At 49.6% G+C, this 26,193-nt stretch overlaps 1 protein-coding gene across 1 annotated transcript in view; it reads right to left on the reverse strand.

Annotated features, from left to right (window-relative positions):
- The window catches only part of SCLY (selenocysteine lyase), a 131,331-nt gene that overhangs the window by 70,918 nt on the left and 34,220 nt on the right, over window positions 1-26,193 (reverse strand). Inside the window, exon 3 of the mRNA XM_030216412.1 lies at window positions 17,127-17,227. Coding sequence (XP_030072272.1) covers window positions 17,127-17,227 — 101 coding nt within the window. The remainder of the gene's footprint in view (window positions 1-17,126; window positions 17,228-26,193) is intronic.

The raw sequence follows: 26,193 nt of genomic DNA on the forward strand, positions 1-26,193 counted from the left end.
CACACCAGACGGCAAACCTCCTCTATAAAAAGAAGTAACTCCTCTTAGTGGAATCTTTCCTGGAAGCAAGCAAGATACGGGAGACACCCTCTGACAGACCCAAAGAGGCAAAGTCTACGCTCTCAACATCCAGGCCGTGAGAGCCAGAGACCGGAGGTTGGGATGCAGAAGCGCCCCTTCGTCCTGCGTGATGAGGGTCGGAAAACACTCCAATCTCCACGGTTCTTCGGAGGACTACTCCAGAAGAAGAGGGAACCAGATCTGACGCGGCCAAAAGGGAGCAATCAGAATCATGGTGCCTCGGTCTTGCTTGAGTTTCAATAAAGTCTTCCCCACCAGAGGTATGGGAGGATAAGCATACAGCAGACCTTCCCCCCCGTCCAGGAGGAAGGCATCCGATGCCAGTCTGCCGTGGGCCTGAAGTCTGGAACAGAACTGAGGGAGTTTGTGGTTGGCTCGAGATGCAAAGAGATCTACCAAGGGGGTGCCCCACACCTGGAAGATCTGGCGCACTACTCTGGAGTTGAGCGACCACTCGTGAGGCTGCATAATCCTTCTCAACCTGTCGGCCAGACTGTTGTTTACGCCTGCCAGATATGTGGCTTGGAGCACCATGCCGTGACGGCGAGCCCACAGCCACATGCTGACGGCTTCCTGACACAGGGGGTGAGATCAGGTGCCCCCCTGCTTGTTGATGTAATACATGGCAACCTGGTTGTCTGTCTGAATTTGGATAATTTGGTGGGACAGCCGATCTCTGAAAGCCTTCAGAGCGTTCCAGACCGCTTGTAACTCCAGGAGATTGATCTGCAGATCGCGTTCCTGGAGGGACCAACTTCCCTGGGTGTGAAGCCCATCGACATGAGCTCCTCACCCCAGGAGACGCATCCGTAGTCAGCACTTTTTGTGGCTGAGGAATTTAGAAAAGACGTCCCAGAGTCAAATTGGACCAAATCATCCACCAATACAGGGATTTGAGAAAACTCGTGGACAGGTGGATCACGTCTTCTAGATCCCCAGCAGCCTGAAACCACTGGGAAGCTAGGGTCCATTGAGCAGATCGCATGTGAAGGCGGGCCATGGGAGTCACATGAACTGTGGAGGCCATGTGGCCCAACAATCTCAACATCTGCCGAGCTGTGATCTGCTGGGACGCTCGCACCTGAGAGACGAGGGACAACAAGTTGCTGGCTCTCGTCTCTGGGAGATAGGCACGAGCCGTCCGAGAATCCAGCAGAGCTCCTATGAATTCGAGTCTCTGTACTGGGAGAAGATGGGACTTTGGATAATTTATGACAAACCCCAGTAGCTCCAGGAGGCGAATAGTCATCTGCATGGACTGCCTCAGATGTGTTCTTCACCAGCCAATCATCGAGATAGGGGAACACGTGTACTCCAAGCCTGTGAAGCGCCGCTGCTACTACAGCCAGGCACTTCGTGAACACTCTGGGCGCAGAGCAGATACTGCCTGTGAGCTGGCAGTATCGGGATGTGCGTGTAGGCGTCCTTCAAGTCCAGAGAGCATAGCCAGTCGTTTTCCTGAATCATGGGGAGGAGGGTGCCCAGGGAAAGCATCCTGAACTTTTCCTTGACCAGATATTTGTTCAGGGCCCTTAGGTCTAGGATGGGACGCATCCCCCCTGTTTTCTTTTCCACAAGGAAGTACCTGGAATAGAATCCCAGCCCTTCTTGCCCGGATGGCACGGGCTCGACCACATTGGCGCTGAGAAGGGCGGAGAGTTCCTCTGCAAGTACCTGCTTGTGCTGGAAGCTGTAGGATTGAGCTCCCGGTGGGCAATTTGGAGGCTTTGAGGCCAAATTGAGGGTGTATCCTTGCCGAACTATTTGAAGAACCCAACGGTCGGAGGTTATGAGAGGCCACCTTTGGTGAAAAACTTTCAACCTCCCCCCCGACTGGCAGGTCGCCCAGCACTGAGCACTGACACGTTGATGTCGGCTATGCTCTGCTGGAGCCAGTCAAAAGCTCGCCCCCTGCTTTTGCTGGGGAGCCGTGGAGCCTTGCTGAGGCGCACGCTGCTGACGAGAGCGAGCGCACTGGGGCTTAGCCTGGGCCGCAGGCTGTCGAGAAGGAGGATTGTACCTACGCTTACCAGAAGAGTAGGGAACAGTCTTCCTTCCCCCATAAAAACGTCTACCTGAGGAGGTAGATGCTGAAGGCTGCCGGCGGGAGAACTTGTCGAAAGCGGTATCCCGCTGGTGGAGCTGCTCTACCACCTGTTCGACTTTCTCTCCAAAAATGTTGTCCGCTCGGCAAGGGGAGTCCGCAATCCACTGCTGGATCCTATTCTCCAGGTCGGAGGCACGCAGCCATGAGAGTCTGCGCATCACCACACCTTGAGCAGCGGCCCTGGACGCAACATCAAAGGTATCATATACCCCTCTGGCCAGGAATTTTCTACATGCCTTCAGCTGCCTGACCACCTTCTGAAATGGCTTGGCTTGCTCAGGAGGGAGCTTGTCCACCAAGCCCGCCAACTGCCGCACATTGTTCTGCATATGGATGCTCGTGTAGAGCTGGTAAGACTGAATTTTGGCCACGAGCATAGAAGAATGGTAGGCCTTCCTCCCAAAGGAGTCTAAGGTTCTAGAGTCTTTGCCCGGGGGCGCCGAAGCATGCTCCCTAGAACTCTTAGCCTTCTTTAGGGCCAGATCCACCACACCAGAGTCATGAGGTTACTGAGTGCGCATCAGCTCTGGATCCCCATGGATCCGGTACTGGGACTCGATCTTCTTGGGAATGTGGGGATTACTTAGAGGCTTGGTCCAGTTCGCCAGCAATGTCTTTTTTAGGACATGATGCATGGGTACTGTGGACGCTTCCTTAGGTGGAGAAGGATAGTCCAAGAGCTCAAACATTTCAGCCCTGGGCTCATCCTCCACGACCACCGGGAAGGGGATGGCCGTAGACATCTCCCGGACAAAGGCCGCAAAGGACAGACTCTCGGGAGGAGAAAGCTGCCTCTCAGGGGAGGGAGTGGGATCAGAAGGAAGGCCATCAGACTCCTCGTCAGAGAAAAATCTGATGTCCTCCTCCTCCTCCCACAAGGCCTCACCATCGGTATCAGACACAAGTTCATGAACCTGTGTCTGAAGCCGTGCCCGACTCGACTCCGTGGAAACACGGCCAGGTGAGATCGTCGAGAGGTAGACTCCCTCGCCCGCACCGGCGAAGCTCCCTCCGCCGACGTCGTCGGGGAGCCTTCCTGGGAGGCGGCCGCAGTCATGTCGGAGACCTCACCCCGGGCAAGGGGCCAGCCGGCGCCTCACTCGACGGTACCGGTGGCGCAAGCACCCCCGGTACCGGAGGGGAAGGGCGCAACAGCTCTCCCAGGATCTCTGGGAGAACGGCCCGGAGACTCTCGTGCAGAGCGGCTGTGGAGAAAGACATGGAAGCCGATGCAGGCGTCGAGGTCAGAGTCTGTTCCGGGCGTGGAGGCTGTTCCGGGCTGTCCAAGGTGGAGCGCATCAACACCTCCTGAACAGAGGGTGAGCGGTCCTCTCGGTGCCGATGCCTACTGGGTGCCGACTCCCTCGGCGACCCAGAGCTCTCGGTACCGACGCGGGAAGGGGACCGGTGTCGATGCTTCTTTGATTTTTTCAGACGAAGCATGTCACCAGAGCTTCCCGGTACCGACGAGGAGGACGTAGAATCCAGCCGTCTCTTCCTCGGGGCCGAGGCCGAAGAAGGTCGGTCTCGGGGGGGGGGCTGTAACGCAGGAGACCCTCAGGGTAGGGGGAGACCCACCCGAAGGCTCACCGCCACCAGCAGGGGAATGGACAGCCCTCACCTGCACTCCAGTCGAAGCACCACCGTCCGACGACATCAGCAACAGCGGAGGTCCCGATATCACCGACGCCGACGCAGCCTTCCGATGTCTCGGTACCGACGATGCAGAGGGTCGATACCTCAATGCAGTCGATGCCGAGGTCGAAGGTCTTGATGCTGCCGACGTCGATGCACTCGATGACTCCGGTGCTGTTGTCGACGAAGAGCCCAAGAACAACAAGTTCCACTGGGCCAATCTCGCAACCTGAGTCCTCTTTTGTAAAAGAGCACAAAGACTACAGGCCTGCGGGCGGTGCCCAGCCCCCAGACACTGAAGACACGAAGCGTGCCTATCAGTGAGCGAGATTACCCGGGCGCACTGGGTGCACTTCTTGAAGCCGCTGGGAGACTTCGATGACATGGGTGGAAAAATCACGCCGGCGAAATCAAAATTCGTAATGGCGACGAAGGGCACCAAAAATAAGGGAGAGAGAAAAACCCGTACTGAGGCCCCAAAAAAGGCCTACCCCGAAAGCGAAAGGAAACTTACATCGGGGAAACAAACTGGACACACGGGAAGGGACAAGATCGAGATCTTGTTTTTTTTTTTTTTGGGGGGAAAATCGTGAAGATGCGCGAGGGTCAACTTTGAGGGGCGCGAAACGACGCAAAACACGACCGTCCCGAGCGCGGACAAAAGAAGACTGACGAACACGAGCCAGTTCGGGCGGGAAGACGGCCGCGCATGCGCGGTGCGCATGGGCGCGCGAGGACTAGCAAAGGACTTTGCTAGTGAAGTTTCCGATTGGAGGGGCTGCCGTGGACGTCACCCATCAGTGAGAACAAGCAGCCTGCTTGTCCTCGGAGAAATGATATAATAATGCAAAAACTGTGTGTTATGTGTCTACTCAGGTTCCCATTGTATAATATTATATTTTGTTTACGTGTAATAATAGGGGAAATCAGGAGGGGGTGAAAACATTTTCACATCACTATTATAATTAATGGAAATCACCTGGATAGCATACTAATTAAGCAGTATATCAAACAGATGTGAAACTTGAAACTTTTGAAGATTTCAGATATGAACACTGAATCATGAAGAAAAAGTCTACAAGAACAGGGCCTCTGAGAGACCCCGAGCGAGGGTTGAGGAGTGGGCCAGATAAATAATACAGCCGGACAAAGGGGTGAAACCAAAAATAAATATTTATTCAAAGAAATCCTCAGGCCTGTTCCTTTCACAGGATTCGAGATAGAGGATAGGAAACCCCTGCAGTTCAGTCCATTCAGTTGTAAGCAAGCCTCTGGCAGTAGGCCAAACACAGTCTGTGACTGCCGGGGTTGCCACACCCCAAACACAGACGAATAGTTCTTGGTTCTCTGCCAAGGTTCAAGTCTGGCTTCAGCCAGACCTCAATGCAAAACTTACAACGTTCAATCTGGCAATAACAAATGGCTTACCTCAACCAGGTCACAATTATAGACCTGTAGCTTCAGCTTTATAAGCTAAAGATTCAAGTCTTCTCTTCCTGGGCCTTCTTACCCTTAGCCTGGCCCTGTCTTTTAAACTTCCCAGGTACTGACTCCACCCCTCCCAGCTCACTTCCTCTCAGGGTGGGAGCAGTGTTCTTAAGGTGGACTAGGTTAGTTAGAGAGGGACTTTTCTTAAGGGTGAGAGGCAGTGTTCTATAAATTCCATCAAACCCTCATTTACTAAGCTGAATTAATGTATAAATGTGATAAGTGTAGGTCGTGCCTTGACATGACCTGACCACCAGATGGTGCTCTCCCAGGGGAAGGCCTCTGTAATGACCTCAAAGGGGCCGATAACGGGTGCCTGGAAGCTGAAGGGACATCCTTAGCCAGGAAGAGGCCACTAGAAGGTGCTCTAATATTGAAGAGGCTTGCGTTATCCTGTAGAGGCTACTGAAAACAGTCAAATTCCAGAAGGCTGGAAGGGAGTGGCCTGACCCTAGTAGAATTAAGGGGAGAAGGGCCCATGATGGAATGAAGAAGGGCATTTCCTTTTTAAAAGGCAGAACTAGCTGAGAAGGTTTCAGCTCCTTCTGAAACAAAGGGGGAGTTTTTCAGAAAGGGTAGGGTTCGGTTTCAAACTCACTATAAAAACACTCCATGGAGAGGAAACTGTCAGAAGGGAAGGGGTCCGTGGAGAAGAAAGAAGGAAGGTAAGCAACCACTGAATGGAGACTGGAGAGATGGACGATACGAGCTGAGAATCCCGGGAATGAACCCTAAAGAAGGAGCTAAGACAGCTAGAGCAAAGTTGTGATGATGAATCCTGTAACTGTGGTGGGGATCCTTCAAACTAAGATTTGGACTAACAGCCACGGGTGGAGCACAGGATTGTAAAGTTGTGGTGGAATGTTAAAAGTCCTATCCAGGGATGGAGGCTTTTTAACTGAGCCTCCAATTCTTTCCAAGGAGAGCTCAGTTAGAAGAGTATTTTATGACTTACCAGTGTGTAGAAGTTCCCCCACAGTGTGGTTACAAAAGGCTAGAGGGGAAGGGGGGGATGGGGAATGGGACGTGATATACTGCCTTTCTGTAGTTTTTGCAACTACATTCAAAACGGTTTACATAGTATATACAGGTACTCATTTGTAGGAAGGTTAACTGACTTGACCAGAGTCACTAGGAGCTGCAGTGGGACTCAAACCCAGTTCCCCAGGATCAAAGTGTGCTGTACTAACCACTAGGCTACTCCTCCACTCCACTAGTTTGAATAACAGTGGAGTCTGAAAGCCACCTAATTTGCAAATTAACTTCAGCCTGATAAACAGTGTCTTGAAGTGTATGAAATGAGCCAGATGACCGAAGAAAACTACCAGAACTGTTGTTTAATCTTTGAAAGACCTTCCGGAGGTGTTGGGAGCAAAACACTAGAGGTGTACAAAAGTCACTCTAAGGTTAAAGAGGCGCCCCAACCTTGACAATGACTGTATTAGCGACTACAATTGAGAGCTGTCTCTGAGCAAAATTCTAAGAGGCAAAGACCTGCTGAGCACAAGAGGTACATGTTCAGGGTGGGACCAGGCTGCTGACATCGGCGTTTAAAAAGGAGATAGAGCAGCTTTTAAACTAGAAACTGGGGGAAGGCCGAGAGTCTCTCAAAAGCGCATGGCTCGGGATAAGGTATCTTTCAAAGATATCACCAAAACAGGGAAGACAGGGTATCCTGATAGCGAGGTTGCAAAAGAGACCAGTGAATCAGGAGTCCTTAAATAAAAATAAAAATCAGACAAAATATTGCAAATTAATACTTTCGATGTAAATAGGAACAACAAACATAGTTTGAAATGTCTACATGCGAATGCCAGGAGCCTAAGAAATAAGATGGCAAGTTAGAATATATTGCACTAATTGAAAAATTAGATATAATAGGCATCTCTGAGACCTGGTGGAAGGAGGATTACCAGTGACACATTGTCATACCGGGGTACAAATTATATCGTAGTGATAGGGTGGATCAAATTGGTGGTGGGGTAGCACTGTATATTAAAGAGAGCCTTGAATCAAACAGATTGAAAATTCTGCAGGAAACAAAACACATCTTGGAATCACTATGGATTGAAATTCCATGTGTAAAGGGGAAAAGATTAGTGATAGGAGTGTACCACCGTCCACCTGGCCAGGATGAACAGACAGATGCAGAAATGTTAAAGGAAATTAGGGACGCAAACAAACTGGGCAACAAAATAATAATGGGCGATTTCAATTACCCCAATATTGACTGGGTAAATATAACATTGGGGCATGCTAGTGAGGTAAACTTCCTTGACAAAATCAAGGACTGCTTTATGGAGCAGCTGGTACAGGAGCCGACAAGAGAAGGAAAAGTTCTAGACCTAGTCCTTAGTGGAGCGCATGATCTGCTGCGAGAGGTAATGGTGCTGGGGCCGCTTGATAACAGTGATCATAATATGATCAGATTTGATATTAGCTTTGAAGTAAGTATACATCGGAAATCAAATATGTTAGCGTTTAACTATAAAAAAGGAGACTATGATAAAATGAGAAGAACGGTGAAAAAAAAAAAAAATTGAGGAGCGGCTGCGAGGGTCAAAAATTTACATCAGGCATGGATGCTGTTCAAAAACACCATCCTGGAAGCCCAGGCCAAATATATTCCGAGTATTAAAAAAGGAGGATGGAAGACCAAATGACAACTGGCATGGTTAAAAAGTGAGGTGAAGGAAGCTATTAGAGCTAAAAGAAAATCCTTCAGAAAATGGAAGAAGGAACCAACTGAAAATAATAAGAAACAGCATAAGGAATGTCAAGTCAAATGCAAAGCGCTGATAAGGAAGGCTAAGAGGGACTTTGAAAAAAAGATTGCGTTGGAGACGGAAAACACATAGTAAAAACTTTTTTAGCTATATAAAAAGCAGGAAACTGGCAAAAGAATCGGTTGGCCTGCTAGATGACCGAGAGGTAAAAGGGGCGATCAGGAAGACAAAGCCATAAAAGAGAGATTAAATGAATTCTTTGCTTCAGCCTTCACCAAGGAAGATTTCGTGCCAGAAATGGTATTCGAAGCTGATGAGTTGGAGAAACTGAATGAATTCTCTATAAACCTGGAGGATGTAATGGGGCAGTTCTACAAATTGAAGAGTAGCAAATCTCCTGGACCGGATGGTATTCATCCCAGAGTACTGATAGAACTGAAAAATGAACTTGCAGAGCTATTGTTAGTAAGGTAAAATTATGAATCATACCTGATAATTTTCTTTCCATTAATCATAGCTGATCAATCCATAGACTGGTGGGTTGTGTCCATCTACCAGCAGATGGAGATAGAGAGCAATCCTTTTGCCTCCCTATATGTGGTCATGTGCTGCCGGAAACTCCTCAGTATGTCGATATCCAAGCTCCATCCGCAGGACTCAGCACTTAGAGAATTACACCCACAAAGGGACACTCTGCCCAGCTCACCACCGCCGAAATGGGGGAGGGGAATTAACCCAGCTCATCCCCACACAAGTGGGGGAGGGGAATCCGTCCAGCTGGGGGAGGGACACCACCCCGCCGATACGGGGGGATCTGGCTTATCCTGCAACCGCAACCGCGGGAGGAGCTGACTGACCCTAACACCGCCGAAGCGGGAGGGGTACAAAGCTGCCCTACTGCCGCACAAAGCGGGAGGGAGCGCCGGCAGAATTTAAGTCTCAATCCAGCCCCGTAAAACGGAGGGGAGAGGAATGCAGCAGCTCACTGTAACACAAATTCGTCTCAACTCTTGAAGAATCCATTGAAAAACTTGAACACAAAGTCCTCCTGAACAGGAACTGAAGACTAAACTTGAACCTGAAATGCAACCAGAATATAAACAATACAGATATCTGGGAGGGGCTATGGATTGATCAGCTATGATTAATGGAAAGAAAATTATCAGGTATGATACATAATTTTACCTTCCATATCATCATGCTGATCAATCCATAGACTGATGGGATGTACCGAAGCAGTACTCACCCAGGGCGGGACATAGAAATCCCTGACCGCAACACTGAAGCTCCGAACCGGGCCTCTGCCCGAGCAGCCACAGTCAAGCGGTAATGCCTGGAGAAGGTATGGGCCGATGCCCAAGTTGCCGCCATCTCCTCCAAGGAGACGGACCCGGCCTCTGCCATCGAGGCCGCCTGAGCTCTAGTGGAGTGAGCCTTCAGCTGGATAGGCGGCACCTTCCCCGCGGCCACATAAGCCGCTGCAATGGCTTCCTTGACCCATCTTGCCACTGTAGGCTTAGCAGCCTGCAGACCCTTACGAGGACCTGCAAACAGGACAAACAGATGATCCGACTTCCGGAAATCATTGGTCACTTCCAAGTATCTGATGATGACTCGTCTCACATCCAGATATTTGAGAGCAGAGTATTCCTCTGGGTAGTCCTCCCTACGAAAGGAAGGGAGACAGAGCTGCTGATTCACATGGAAGCGAGAAACAACCTTGGGCAGGAAGGAAGGCACTGTGCGAATAGACACTCCTGCCTCAGTGAACTGCAGAAAGGGCTCTCGACATGAGAGTGCCTGGAGCTCAGAAACTCTTCTGGCTGAAGTGATAGCCACCAAAAAGACTGCTTTCAACGTCAGGTCTTTCAGAGATGCCCTTGACAAGGGTTCAAAAGGCGGCTTCTGCAAGGCTCTTAGCACCAGGTTGAGATTCCATGCAGGCACCACTGAGTGCAGAGGAGGGCGCAGGTGATTAACTCCCTTGAGAAAGCGCACCACATCTGGCTGCGAAGCCAGGGAAGCACCCTTCAGGCGGCCCCTGAAGCAAGCCAGAGCCGCTACCTGGACTTTAAGGGAACTGAGCGACAGGCCTTTCTCCAGACCTTCTTGCAGGAACGCCAACACTGAAGAAATTGGAGCAGTGAAGGGAGAAAGTGAGCCTGCTTCACATCATGCTGCAAAGGTACGCCAAACCCTGGCGTAAGCAGTAGAAGTAGAGCGCTTCCTCGCTCTTAGCATAGTGGCGATGACCTTGTCTGAGAAGCCCTTCTTTCTCAGACGCTGCCGCTCAATAGCCAGGCCGTAAGACCAAAGGGGGAGGGATCCTCCATCACCACGGGACCCTGATGCAACAGGCCCTGCTCCACTGGCAGCCGCAGAGGATCGTCCACTGAGAGCCTGATCAAGTCCGCATACCAGGGACGTCTGGGCCAGACCGGACCCACCAGGATTATCCGGCCCAGATGCTTTGCCACCCGGTCTAGCACCCTGCCCAACATGGGCCAGGGCGGGAACACATAGAGAAGCTCCTGTGTCGGCCACTGTTGGAGAAGAGCATCTACTCCCAGGGATCGAGGGTCCCGTCCTCTGCTGAAAAAGCGCGGCACTTGGCAATTGGCCGATGACGCCATCAATCTAGGCTCGGCTGGCCCCAGCGTTTCGTGATGTCCAAGAACGCCTGAGCAGATAGCTGCCACTCTCCGGGATGCAAGGTATGGCGACTAAGAAAGTCCGCCTTGACATTCATGACTCCGGCAATGTGGGCCGCTGACAGCTGTTCCAGGTTCGCTTCCGCCCACTGGCATAGATTTATGGCCTCCTTGGCTAGAGGGGCGCTCTTGGTACCTCCCTGGCGGTTGACATAGGCCACAGCCGTGGCATTGTCCGACAGGACCCGTACTGGCTTCAACGCCAGTACCGGGAGGAACTCCAAAAGCGCCAACCGAATGGCTCTGAGTTCCAGGAGGTTGATAGACCACATTGCCTCTGCAGGAGACCAGAGCCCCTGCGCTGTCCTTCCCAAGCAGTGGGCTCCCCAGCCCGTCAAAGAGGCGTCCGTCGTGACGACAATCCACTCCGGGGTCACAAGAGGCATCCCTGCAGACAACTTGTCTGTCTGCAGCCACCAGCTCAGCGCCTTGCGCACTGCTGGGTCCAAGGGAAGGCGCACAGCATAATCCTCCAGTGCTGCAGCAGAGAGTGTTGTAGTGGTCTCATATGAGCCCTGGCCCAGGGCACTACTTCCATCGTGGCCGTCATAGAGCCCAACAGCTGCACATAGTCCCAAGCCCGGAGCGGAGAGGCTACTAGGAACTGGTCCACCTGAGCCTGAAGTTTGACAATCCGATTGTCCGGCAGGAACACTCTGCCTAATTGGGTGTCGAATCGAACTCCCAGATACTCCAGGGACTGAGTCGGGCGCAGCTGGCTTTTCTCCCAGTTGATGATCCACCCCAGGGAGCTCAAAAAAGCAATCACCCGGTCCACAGCTTTGCCGCACTCTGCATAAGAGGGGGCTCGGATCAACCAGTCGTCCAGATAAGGATGGACTTGTACTCCTTCCTTTCTCAGGAAGGCCGCGATGACCACCATTACTTTGGAGAAGGTCCGCGGAGCAGTAGCCAACCCGAACGGGAGGGCTCTGAACTGGAAGTATCGGCCCAGGACTGCAAAACGCAGAAAGCGTTGATGAGGAGGCCAGATGGGAATATGCAAGTACGCTTCCTTGATGTCCAAGGATGCCAGGAACTCCCCTGCCTTCACTGCCGCTATAACAGAGCAGAGGGTCTCCATGCGAAAGTGCCGAACTTTCAAGGCCCGACTGACCCCTTTGAGGTCGAGGATAGGCCGTACAGAACCTCCTTTCTTTGGTACCACAAAGTAAATGGAGTAACGTCCCTTGCCAAGCTGATTTTCTGGCACCGGAACGACCGCACCCAGGCGGATCAGGTTGTCCAAGGTCTGCTGCACTGCCACAGCTTTGACCGGAGACTTGCAGGGAGAGAGTACAAACCCGTCTCTTAAGGGTCGGCAGAACTCTAGCTTGTAGCCGTCTCTGATGACTTCCAGCACCCAAGCATCTGAAGTTACCCTGGTCAACTCACCCAGAAACGAGGACAGGCGTCCTCCAATTTGCACTGGGCCATGGACCAGGACCCCGTCATTGGGTACGAGACCCTGGGGGAGGACCGGAGGGCGCACCTCCGGGACGGCGGTCTCTGCGAAAGGAATGCTGCTTGGGGGAGAAGTTCCTCTTGAAGGAAGAGGGGGCAGAGGAGCCCGACTTGCCCGGGCGGTACCGACGGGCTTCCTGAAACCGTCCTCTGGAGATACCGGGGCGAGCACTGGCCCGAGCCCTGACCTCTGGTAACCTCTTGCCCTTAGACGTGCCGAGATCGGTCACAATTTTGTCCAGCTCGACCCCAAAGAGCAGCTTGCCTTTAAAAGGCAACTTAGCCAGGCGGGACTTAGAGGCGTGGTCCGCAGACCAATGTTTCAGCCAAAGCCACCGCCGCGCAGAGACTGTCTGAGCCATACCTTTAGCCGAGGCTCTCAAGACATCATACAGCAAGTCTGCCAAATAAGCCAAGCCCGATTCCAGGGCCGGCCAATCAGCCCTCAAGGAAGGATCCGAGGGGGAAGCCCGCTGCACAATCGTCAGGCACGCCCTGGCCACGTAGGAGCCACAAACTGAGGCCTGCAAACTTAAGGCAGCCGCCTCGAAGGACGACCTTAAGGCCGCCTCCAATCTTCTGTCTTGGGCGTCCTTTAGGGCCGTGCCACCTTCCACCGGCAACGCCGTTTTGTTAGTCACCGCAGTGATTAAAGAATCCACGGTAGGCCAAAGAAAGGCCTCACGTTCACTTTCAGGCAAAGGATAGAGGCGGGACATAGCCCTAGCCACTTTGAGGCTCGCTTCCGGGACATCCCATTGAGCCGAAATTAAGGTGTGCATGGCATCATGCACGCGGAAGGTTCTAGGCGGGCGCTTCGTCCCCAGCATAATGGCGGAGCCAACAGGGGCTGAGGGAGAGACGTCCTCCGGAGAGGAAATCTTTAAAATGCTCATGGCCTGCATTAACAGGTTGGGCAAATCCTCTGAGCGAAAGATCCGTGCTGCAGAGGGGTCATCCGCTCCATCCGAGCGGGAATCCGTCTCCTCCAAGGAATCCCCAAAGGACCGTTGGGAGAACTCAGATACGCTGCCCTCATCTACATCAGAGGAAACAGCGTCCTCTAAGGCCTGGGAATCCACCCGAGGGCGTTTACTTCCGGGGGCCTCAACCCCTTTATCGGACAAGGGAGAAGGGGCAGCGTTCTGCATAAGGAAGGCCTGATGCAGCAGCAAAATAAACTCGGGGGAGAAACCCCCCAGACTGTGCACTTCAGCAGCCTGGGCCACAGCCCTAGACGCACCCTCAACCGGCACTCGTAAGAGCGGGGGAGAAACATGCTGCGCATCCAAGATGGCGTCCGGCGCGACACTCCGCGAAGGAGCCGCGCGGGAAGAACGGCGCTTAACTTTAGCCGCTTTTTTTGCCGTCGCCCAAATCAAGGGCGGCCATGGCATGAACGTCTCCCAGCTCAAGGGCGGCCCAAGAAGAAGCCGTCCGAGCAGAGTGGCCGGCCAAGATGGCGGAGGCGAGCAGCGGGGGATGGGCGTTTATGGCGGGAAAAACCGCCGCACCGGAGGAAGACCCGGGACACTGACCGGCCTCCGAACTGATACCCAACAAGGGCGAATCAGACTTTAATACCCCCGCATCCCCGCTAGGAGCGCACACGCGGTCCGGGGAGCGATTCTTCGCGCCCTCGCCCTCCGACGCCATAGGCCACGTGGAGATCAACCGGGGAACCCCCTGCCCGCTATAAAAAAGGTAAAAATTACCTGCTTCTCGCTCCGAGCTGTAACGACCTGGTGTCCCAGTGAGTAGCTGCAATAAACGTTTAAATAAACGTCGAAATAAACGCCTTTAAGGACGTCCAAAATTTTTTTTTTTTTTTAACGGAGCCAGCGGGAGGGGGGAGAAAAGGAGGGACCTGGCGCCACCAGGTTTGCACTTGCTCAAGAAGAGCCCTCAACCCCAGGCACTCAACAAAACCTAAAAATTAGGCTTGGAGGCCTAGCCAGAGCTGCTGCTGTGTGTGACCACCACCTGCTGAGACAGAGAACATACTGAGGAGTTTCCGGCAGCACATGACCACATATAGGGAGGCAAAAGGATTGCTCTCTATCTCCACCTGCTGGTAGATGGACACAACCCACCAGTCTATGGATTGATCAGCATGATGATATGGAATATGTAATTTATCCTTAAAATTGAGAATGGTACCGGAAGACTGCAGGGTGGCCAATGTAACGCCGATTTTTAAAAAAGGTTCCAGAGGAGATCTGGGAAATTAGAGACCGGTGAGTCTGATGTCGTTGCTGGGCAAAATGGTAGGGACTATTATAAAGAACAAAATTACAGAGCATATTCAAAAGCATGGATTAATGAGACAAAGCCAACATGTATTTAGTGAAGGGAAATCTTGCCTCGCCAATCTATTATATTTCTTTGAAGGGGTGAACAAACATGTGGATAAAGGTGAGTCGGTTGATTTTGTGCATCTGGATTTTCAGAAGGCATTTGACAAAGTACCTCATGAAAGACTCCAGAGGAAATTAGAGAGCCATGGGATAGGAGGTATTGTCCTATTGTGGATTAAAAACTGGTTTAAAATAGAAAACAAAGAGTAGGGTTAAATGGTCAGTATTCTCAATGGAGAAGGGTAGTTAGTGGGGTTCCCCAGGGCTCTGTGCTGGGACCGCTGCTTTTTAACATATTTATAAATGACCTAGAGATGGGAACAACTAGTGAGGTAATTAAATTTGCTGACAACACAAAGTTATTCAAAGTCGTTAAATCGCGGGAGGAATGTGAAAAATTACAAGAGAACCTGACGAGACTGGGCGTCTAAATGGCAGATTACATTTAATGTGAGCAAGTGCAAAGTGATGCATGTGGGAAAGAGGAACCCAAATTATAGCTACATCATGCAAGGTTCCACGTTAGGAGTCACCGACCAAGAAAGGGATCTAGGTGTCGTCGTCGATGATACGTTGAAACCTTCTGTTCAGTGTGCTGAATGTTAGGTATTATTAGGAAAGGAATGGAAAACAAAAATGAGGACATTATAATGCCTTTGTATCGCTCCATGGTGCGACCGCACCTCGAATATTGTGTTCAATTCTGGTCGCTGCATCTCAAAAATGATATAGTGGAATTAGAAAAGATGCAGAGAAGGGCGACAAAAATGATAAAGGGGATGGGACGACTTCCTTATGAGGAAAGGTTAAAGCGGCTAGGACTCTTCAGCTTGGAGAAAAGATGGCTGAGGGGAGATATGATAGAAGTCTATAAAATAATGAGTGGCGTGGAAAGGGTAGACATGAAGCGTCTGTTTACTCTTTCCAAAAATACTAGGGGCATTCGATGAAGCTACAAAGTAGTAAATTTAAAATGAATCGGAGAAAATCTTTCTTCACTCAACGTGTAATTAAACTCTGGAATTCATTGCCAGAGAATGTGGTAAAGGCGGTTAGCTTAGCGGGGTTCAAAAAAGGTTTGGATGGCTTCCTAAAGGAAAACTCCATAGACCATTATTAAAATGGACTTGGGGAAACTCCACTGCTTATTTCTGGGATAAGCAGCATAAATGTTTTGTACTTTTTAGGCTCTCGCCAGGTATTTGTGACCTGGATTGGCACTGTTGGAAACAGGATGCTAGGCTTGATGGACCTTTGGTCTGTCCCAGTATGGCAATACTTATGTGCTTATATGTCAGTGCACCAGGTCATTGGCCACAAGGGGCTGATCACAATGTGCATTAATACAATTTCACATACACTACAGTAAATAATGCAATTCTCATTATTATCAATGAGGCCTATTTATTAACTATGCATTTAATCTGAATTAATATGGCCTAAAGTGCAGTTCAGTAAATGAAGAGTGTAAGCTCTCTGGGAACAAGAAATATGAACTGTATCTGAAAGTAATTTTTCTTGAGTCACCATTGAAAAAGTTTACGCTAAACCCAAAATAAAAATGAACCAGATATTTAAAACTACATAGTCATCATTTGAAGTTATATCCAGATGCTGGCATGGAACATTTGTGTATAGGTCGACCAGCAAAAGTTATCCAGAGATTGCGAATATTCAGCACCAGTACTTGGATAACTATTTGGGGTAGGTCAGGACAGCTATAGAGCACCTGCCGGAAGTTATTTGGATAATGCCAATATTCAGCACTAGTACCCAGATAGCTATCCAGTAAGCTAGAACAGCTATTTTGCACTGATTATCGGTGGTACCCAGAAAACTTCCAGATCTGTCCTTGGACTCCCCAAGTATAACTTCAGGAAAGGGGGGGGGGGCACTTATCTGGATATGAGCTGCTCCTATCTATCCAAATGCTGCTGAAAATCGGAGCCAAAATATCTCCTTTCACAACCATTGATATTTAGTAATAGCTGCTATTTGGTAGCTATTTACCAAGTGGAGGCCCAAATCATCAAAAGCAGACTGATCCCTATATTAGAAAGGCATACATGCATGACAGGAAAAAGGAGCATCTGCTTCTGTACCAAGAGAATCTAAGCAGCAGATTCTGTTTCCCAGTTCAGTTTGGTGTGCTTACTGCCCACTGAAGTCAGAAGCATCCAAATTGGGCTCTAGGAGGTGAGCTGGAAAATTCCATGGCTATTATAATGACTCCCAATTAATTCAGTTTCACTTTAGTGCAGTAACGTTGCTTCCCATTCATGCAAAGTTGCAGCAAGTGGGAACAACCACTGTTTTAATAAATATCTTTTGTTAAGAAAAACTGGAAAATAAGAGGAATCCACCAATTAAGCTTTTGAAGAGGCTTTTGCTATAAACCCCAAAGTAAAATACAATTTAAGATTATGGAATATGTAAACACAAAGACCGCTCTTTCAAGATTTGCTTTTAGGTAAGACAGCCTTGATCTGTATTGCTCAACATGGCAAAGTTTCCTCTACTAATTCTCCTTCCTTATAGTTTGAGTGAACAGTCTTACCTCTGTCCCTCCTGAAGTAAAGATGATATCTTCTGGTCTTCCTCCCACCATCACAGCTACATTCAACCGGGCAGCATCTATGAGCTGCTTTGCCTTCTGGCCTGAAGGAGAGAAACAGATGATCCCACTATATAACAATAGTAGCATGGTGCCCATATTAGTCTATATGAATGTATGCCTATAAGTTTTTGGAAATACCATTTTACTAGACTTAACTTGATATTTTTCACTAGCTTGAGAGTTCTGCTCCCTTCAATATATTAGGGAAAAATGAGCTTTGGATGATGTTGCCTGAATATTCACATGATAGGTTGCATTACAATAGGTGGATGTGGCTACAATCACATTACCACCCTGAACCCACATCCCTTTACAACTCTTTATAGCTTTGAAAACCAGCACCAACACACTACATTTTGACTTCAGCTGCCATCACCCTCCTCCCATCCTACCCAAAAATGTCACAACACTCTGAAAGATCGATTCTCTTGCACTATAGCAGTATCAACCTACCTAACATCAAAGAATAGTTTGAAGAACCCCTCTAGAGACATACCAAGTGCTCAGCTTTTAGGACTTATGTTTCTGCTGGAAACCCTAAGAAAACATAGGATGCCTTGGATGAAAATATGCACTCATTCCTTTGGTTTGGCTATCAGTCTAGGTTGGATTCCATCACTACCTATAGCTCCGAGGTCCACTTAGGAAGAATTCCAGTGTGAGAGTCAGGACTGTTGTAGGACATAGTGGCCAGCCCCTCCAATGATAAGGCTGGTCTGGACTCGTAGTAACTTGTGACTAAAACAAACCTTGCCAATCTCAACCCCACACACCTCTCCCACCAGGCAGCCTCCGTTATCCAGTCTCCAACCTGCCATCCTTACCAAGCTAGTTTGTTAATCCAAAGAATCTTTTCTGGAGGTTTGTTACTGGTGCCGACCTTTGGATCAGCTGTTGTTTATTTTCTGACACCACATAGCTATCAGTGAGTTTGAACCACACAGCATTCAAACTCCTGCATTCTTCTCATAATCTCATCAGAACAACAACGTAGTTCAGGCATCATGTGGCTAAAACTCACCGAGAGCCATGCAGTGCCAGATGAAAACAGAACAGCTGGTAAAGAGGCACCACCAGCTGTCAACCTCCAAAGAAGATTTTTATTTATTTACTAGTAAAAAAGGCCCGTTTCCGAAACCAATGAAACGGGCGCTAGCATGTGTTTTTTTTTTTGTGTGTGTGTATGTGTCACAGAGTTATTTTGTGTGTGTGTGAGTGTGTGAGGGTGCGGTGTGTGTGCAGGTTGTTGACGTGTGTCTTTTTTTGTTTTGTTTTTTGCTTGAGGGTTGGGGGATGTGCTGTGCTGGCAAAGTGGGTTGGATTGGTGTGTGGCTTTGAGGGTGTGTTTCTGTTGTATTGTGTGTGTGTGGTTTTGTCTGTCAAGGAGGTTTGTGGAGGGGGGTCTTTCTGTTGGTGAAATGTAAATGTGGTTGTAGGGGGTGTCAGCCTTTGTTGAGTGTTGTTTTTTTTTTCATGTTTTTTTTTTTTTGTGTTGTGCTGAGGCAGCAGTGTTTTCCTTTTCTCTCCAAATTACTTGAACGTGCTGTTCACTGCCGCTGCCTTGATTTTCTTTCCTCACATGCTATTCTTGACCCACTACAATCTGGTTTTCGCCCTCTCCACTCAACCGAAACTGCGCTTACTAAAGTCTCCAATGACCTATTAACTGGCTAAATCCAGAGGTCAATATTCCATCCTCATTCTTCTTGATCTTTCCGCTGCTTTTGACACTGTCGAACACAGCATACTTCTCGATACCCTGTCCTCACTTGGATTCCAGGGCTCTGTCCTTTCCTGGTTCTCTTCCTACCTCTCCCTCCGCACCTTTAGTGTTCACTCTGGTGGATCCTCTTCTACTTCTATCCCTCTGCCTGTCGGCGTACCTCAGGGTTCTGTTCTTGGTCCCCTCCTCTTTTCTATCTACACTTCTTCCCTTGGTTCATTAATCTCATCCCATGGCTTTTCCTACCATCTCTATGCTGATGACTCCCAAATCTACCTTTCTACCCCTGATATCTCACCTTGCATCCAAACCAAAGTTTCAGCGTGCTTGTCTGACATTGCTGTCTGGATGTCTCAACGCCACCTGAAATTAAATATGACCAAAACCGAGCTTCTCATTTTCCCCCCCAAACCCACCTCCCCACTCCCCCCGTTTTCTATTTCTGTTGATGGCTCTCTCATTCTCCCTGTCTCCTCAGCTCGAAACCTTGGGGTCATCTTTGACTCTTCTCTCTCCTTCTCTGCTCATATCCAGCAGATTGCCAAGACCTGTCGTTTCTTTCTTTACAACATCCGTAAAATCCGCCCCTTTCTTTCCGAGCACTCTACCAAAACCCTCATCCACACCCTTGTCACCTCTCGTTTAGACTACTGCAATCTGCTTCTTGCTGGCCTCCCACTTAGTCACCTCTCCCCTCTCCAGTCGGTTCAAAACTCTGCTGCCCGTCTCATCTTCCGCCAGGGTCGCTTTACTCATACTACCCCTCTCCTCAAGACCCTTCACTGGCTCCCTATCCGTTTTCGCATCCTGTTCAAACTTCTTCTACTAACCTATAAATGTACTCACTCTGCTGCTCCCCAGTATCTCTCCACACTCGTCCATCCCTACACCCCTTCCCGTGTACTCCGCTCCACGGATAAATCCTTCTTATCTGTTCCCTTCTCCACTACTGCCAACTCCAGACTTCGCGCCTTTTGTCTCGCTGCACCCTACACCTGGAATAAACTTCCTGAGCCCCTTCGTCTTGCCCCATCCTTGGCCACCTTTAAATCTAGACTGAAAGCCCACCTCTTTAACATTGCTTTTGACTCATAACCACTTGTAACCACTCGCCTCCACCTACCCTCCTCTCTTCCTTCCCGTTCACATTGATTTGATTACTTTATTTTTTATTTTTTTGTCTATTAGATTGTAAGCTCTTTGAGCAGGGACTGTCTTTCTTCTATGTTTGTGCAGCGCTGCGTATGCTTTGTAGCGCTATAGAAATGCTAAATAGTAGTAGTAGTAGTTTTAGATGGGCGGAAGGTTGAAGAGCACGTTCTTTGTCTGTCGGTATTTTTTGGCCGTTTCAGAGCTGCTGTAGGGGAATGCTGGAAGAGAAATGTGCTGTTGGAAGCAGCGCCATCTTTTTCCATTGGGCTGGGGTTCTGGGCATCCTGGAGGTGGGTGACGGCTTGCCTGAGGACGGGGATGGTTGTTTTAAGTTGGCGGAAGGGAGAAGAGCACGGTCTCGGGCCGTCGGGGGGTGATCCGGTATGTTTGGTCCATTTCAGGCCGGCTGCAGGGGAATGCTGGAACATTTATGCGCTGCAGGAATCAGCGCCGTCTTTTTCCGGGTGCTCGGGGAATCCCCGAGGTAGGAGACAGCTTGCCTGAGGCTGGGGATGGTTGGGCATATCCTTGGCCGTTTCGGCAAAAGGGGAAGAGGAAGGGGGTGGGGAGTTACCTGCCTGAGAAACCATGTATTCCTTGTTTGTTTTGTATTATTAGTTTGCATTTCTGTTGAAGAAAGAGTGGATGCCTTTCTAATGATGGAGGTGGTGCGTCAGTGTGCGGTTGTTTAGTTAGTTTGGCAGCCAGTCTCCAGCGATTCCTAGGCAGGGAAGGAGTAGGGAAACACGCGTGTTTCCCTACTTCTCCCCCTTCCTTGAGCGCTGTTTGCTGCTGGCTGGGTCGCGGGTAATCCTTCCAGCTGGGCCGCAGCTTGTCCTGTTCGCCCACGTCCCAGATGGTGACGGGCACATTGTTTTCCGTCTCCTCTGACTCCATGTCAAGCGATCCCAAATATAGTCTGTGCTATAGGCCCTCTGGCACTCTTCAGTACTGGCATTAGGCATTTAAAAATTCCCCCCCCCCCCCTGGTCTATTTTTGCACATACCCACAGCAGGAATATTCTTCTCTCGTTCCAGCGGTGGTTCTGTGCTCTCCGTGCTGCACAGATAATGAGCCATTCTGCTGGGGAATGCTCCTCCCTTATTGTCACGTAGTTTCCTCTGATTGGTCCGTCTTACGTTGCCTAGTGTTGCCTGGGAACGGTGTTGTGATGGTCCTTTGTGTTTCAGAATGTTGAGGGTGTTTTTTCTGATTGGTCCGTCATGCGAGGGCGGGGCAGAGAGACATGGTCAGTGTTCTGGCTTCACCACCATGAATCCATGAACCCTTCAGTGAATGACTGAGTGACTTCAGAACGTTGTCTTCAGAATGTTGAGGGTGAGTTTTATTATAGTAGACTAGTAAAAAAGGCCCGTTTCTGACACAAATGAAACGGGCGCTAGCAAGGTTTTCCTCGGAGTGTGTATGTTTGGGAGAGTGTATGTGAGAGTGACTGTTTGAGAGTCAGAGTGAAAGTGTGAGTGTGTGAGAGAGTGAGTCTGGGTGTGAGTGTGTTTGTGAGAGAGTGTGTGTGTGAGAATGAGAGTGTGTGCAAGTGTGTATGTGAGACACAGTGTGAGAGAGAGTGTGTGTGTGTGGGCGAGAGAGAGAGTGTGTGTGAGACACAGATTCTCTGTGAGAGTGAGTGTATGAGACCAAGCGAGTGTGTGAGTGACTGTGTGGCACATAGAGAGTGAATCTGATACAGTGTGAGACAGTGTGTGAGAGTGACAGTCAGAAAGACATTGTATATGAGAGAGAGAGTGTGAGCCCTGCCCTCCCAATCCATGCCCATCTGTCCCCTCCATTCATCCTTTTCCAGCAATTCCCCTCTCTCCCTGAGCCCTGCCCTCCCAATCCATGCCCATCCATGCTCCTCTGTCACCTGTCCCCTCCATTCATCCCTATCCAGCAATTCCCCTCTCTCCCTGAGGCCTGCCCTGCAATCCATATCCATCCATGCCCATCTGTCCCCTCCATTCATCCCTATCCAGCAATTCCCCCCTCTCTCCCTGAGCCCTGCCCTCCCAATCCATGCTCCTCTTTCCCCTGCCCCCTCCATTCATCCCTTTCCAGCAATTCCCCTCTCTCCCTGTGCCCTGCCCTCCCAATCCATGCCCATCCATGTTCCTCTGTCACCTGCCCCCTCCATTCATCCCTATCCAGCAATTCCCCTCTCTCCCTGAGGCCTGCCCTGCAATCCATATCCATCCATGCCCATCTGTCCCCTCCATTCATCCCTATCCAGCAATTCCCCCTCTCTCCCTGAGCCCTGCCCTCCCAATCCATGCTCCTCTGTCCCCTGCCCCCTCCATTCATCCCTTTCCAGCAATTCCCCTCTCTCCCTGTGCCCTGCCCTCCCAATCCATGCCCATCCATGTTCCTCTGTCACCTGCCCCCTCCATTCATCCCTATCCAGCAATTCCCCTCTCTCCCTGAGCCCTGCAATCCATATCCATCCATGCCCATCTGTCCCCTCCATTCATCCCTATCCAGCAATTCCCCTCTCCCTGAGTCCTGCCCTTCCAATCCATGCCCATCCATGCTCCTCTGTCACCTGGCCCCTCCATTCATCCCTAACCAGCAATTCCCCTCTCTCCCTGAGGCCTGCCCTGCAATCCATATCCATCCATGCCCATCTGTCCCCTCCATTCATCCCTATCCAGCAATTCCCCTCTCTCCCTGAGTCCTGCCCTCCCAATCCATGCTCCTCTGTCACCTGCCCCCTCCATTCATCCCTATCCAGCAATTCCCCTCTCTCCCTGAGGCCTGTCCTGCAATCCATATCCATCCATGCCCATCTGTCCCCTCCATTCATCCCTATCCAGCAATTCCCCTCTCCCTGAGTCCTGCCCTTCCAATCCATGCCCATCCATGCTCCTCTGTCACCTGGCCCCTCCAATCATCCCTATTCAGCAATTCCCCTCTCTCCCTGAGGCCTGCCCTGCAATCCATATCCATCCATGCCCTTCTGCCCCCTCCATTCATCCCTATCCAGCAATTCCCCTCTCCCTGTGTCCTGCCCTTCCAATCCATGCCCATCTGTCCCCTGCCCCCTCCATTCATCCTTTTCCAGCAATTCCCCTCTCTCCCTGAGCCCTGCCCTCCCAATCCATGCCCATCCATGCTCCTCTGTCCCCTGCCGCCTCCATTCATCCTTTTCCAGCAAGTCCCCTCGCTCCCTTCCATGACCCCCCCTCGCATCCATGCTCCTCTCTCTCCCATGTCGCAGCCTGGCCCGCCCTCTTCTCCCCCCCCCCTTCGCATCCATGCCCCCCTCCCTTCGCATCCATGCTGTCGTTTCTCCCCTGCCCTCCCGCTCCCATTGTTGTACTTTACTGGCCACCCTCTTCTGTCCCCCCAACATCCCTTTTTGTTTTTTTTTCTTATTTTTAAATTTACCTCCGTGGCGGTTTCCGGCAGCGAAGCGTCAGGGAAGGAGGCGGCGCTCCCGTCGTCTAGCTTTCCCTTCGCTGTGTTCCGCCTACTTTTGACGTCATCCTTGACGTCAGAAGAAGGCGGAACACAGCGAAGGGAAGGCTAGACGTCGGGAGCGCCGCCTCCTTCCCTGACGCTTCGTTGCCGGATTTGTTTGGGGGGTTTTTTCCGCCCTCGACGTCATGACGTTTGACGCGAGGGCGGGGCAGAGATGGCTGGCTGGCTTGAAGGCTTCACACCATGAATCCACGAACCCTTCAGCCTGGGAGTGACGTCAGATGGCTTCAGAACGTTGTCCTCAGAACGTTGAGGGTGCGTTTTATTATATTAGATAATGGCCTTTATACCTCACATTTTCCAGAGAAGTCTGGTTCAATGTGGTTTACAGAGATGGGAGACAGTGTGCATTAGAGAAGAAAGGCAGGCAGGCACAAGAGCTTAGGAGGTAATTCTAATACATAGAAATAAAACAAAACAGAGAAAATAAAATGATACCTTTTTTACTGGACTAACTTAATACATTTTTTGATTAGCTTTTGAAGGTAACCCTTCTTCTTCAGATCAGAAATAAGCAAATGTTGACAAATATCAATATATATAAGTGAAACACAAAAGTACAAAAGCATTCCAATGACAGTCTCACAGGAAGAAGGTAGGGTGGGTTAAGTGAGAAATGGGGAGAGCTGGGTGGGTGAGAGACAGGGAGAGATGGACGATATATAAGAGGGTGACAAAGCAGTAGAATTTTATGGTTTATAATGGGCTAGAAAACCCAGATCTTTGTTAAGTCCTGTCTGGTGGGTGTCAAAATATTTCACCGTTTTTTTTAATAATTATTTATTTAAATTTTTCAATACATCACCACTTAAAGTGAATATGCAATCGGCATTATTTAACATTAGGAAACAAAAATGATAAGTATAATCTTTACAGCCCGTTTGTCCACAAGTTAAAGAAATTTGATTCCAAGATTAAGGAATTCAAAAAAAAAAGAAAGAAAAAAAGGATATAAGAATTAACAATCATAGATGCTTCCTCTGGTTCAGACCCCAGCCTGCTAATTAGGGAAGGTTTACTATATTCACATCAACTCTTGCATCAATAAACTCTTTCAACTGTTTTGGGTCTACAAACTGAACATGTTTACCCTCAAGCATCACATTACAAAAACAAGGACATCGCAAACAAAATTTGCTCCCAATGCCACCACCCTGGGGCGAAGTTCCAAAAAGGCCCTTCGTCTCATCTGTGTAGGCTGTGAGAGATCTGGAAAGATACGGACCTTTGAGCCCAAAAACAGATTTTCTAAGTGTCTCAACGAAAGCCGTAGTATGGCTTCTATTTCTAATGAGCTTTCTAGGAAAGAAGTAAGATTCATTCCTTCCCCTATTACGGGGGGGTTTCCTACCACCACTCCAGTACTCCCGATGTAATAAGCCCGTGTAATGGGAGTGAGTGAGTCCTTGTCCATTCCTAGGATGTCCACCAAATATTTTTTAACCATCTCCAAGGGAGAAATTAATGGCGATTTGGGAAAACAGAGAAACCTAAGGTTAAGTCTTTTAGTCTGATTTTCCAGGTATTGAAGTCGTTTAAGTAGGAAATTATTGTCTTTAACCAGAGCTGTTTGTATAGATCCCATTTCTTGAATTTTAATATCCACATGTTCCAGTTTCTGGGTTTGCTGTGCAGTCACTTGTGCTTGAAGCAGGGCAGCCTTAGAAAGAACTTCAATATCAGAAGAGTTCTGCTTTAGTTTGCATAGAGGTTTGGATATTGTAAACCATATCCCATAGTGACTCCAGCGTCACAATTGCTGGTCTAATCACTCCACTAGCCACAGGAGGAGATTGAGATAGACTATCAGCACGAGCTAACTTGGAAACAATAGCTTGAGGCAATACCTTTGAAGCCTGTTGTAGTAATGTTTCCCGAAGTTCAGAATCTATCTCCGTTGCTGCAGTCACACCCTCAGACAGGACCAGCTGAGCCACTTCGGCGTCTGTCTCTGTTTGAACAGCCAGCAACTCTCCTCCAGGCTAGGGAGGTGCAATTCGCTCCACAGGGCTCAGGGAAGCCCCGTTTCCACTCTCGATCGACTCCAAAGGGCCGAGAGCTGCAGAAGGGGTCGAAGTTCCCTGAGGACCCGGTTGCTGCCTGGGAAATTGCAGGGTTGTTTGTTTCATCGTCGAGGATGTCACAGGAACCGAGGGATATTCTTTACCTTCCCCCTCCGCTTCCCCATCGCTGACGAGGCTACAGAGGGCACCGAGGAAAACTCACAAACACAGCAGCCTCCAGGAGCAAACACAGGTGCGTCCATTCACAGCGCCATCTTGAAATCAATATTTCACCATTTTGACTTCAAAGATCTTATGTTTCTGGATTGTCTTAAAGTTTCCTTTTAGTATTCTCACCATAAAATCATTGATGCAGTGTTCTGGTTTTGTAAAGTACTGTCTCACAGAGGTGATATCCTGGTTGCCACTGGTATTTTTCATATGATGTCTATGTAGATTAAATCTGGTCTTTAGCATCTGGCTTGTTTCTCCAGTATAGCACCCTTCTTCACACTTTTTACACTGAATGATATATACCACATTTGAAGATGAGCATGTGAAGGATTCCCTTACGCTGAATAAAGGCAGTGCAAGATTTAGGCATCATAATTATCTGAATACTGGCACATATGT

Source organism: Microcaecilia unicolor, chromosome 10 (genome assembly GCF_901765095.1).
Source record: "Microcaecilia unicolor chromosome 10, aMicUni1.1, whole genome shotgun sequence".
Taxonomy (NCBI): domain Eukaryota; kingdom Metazoa; phylum Chordata; class Amphibia; order Gymnophiona; family Siphonopidae; genus Microcaecilia; species Microcaecilia unicolor.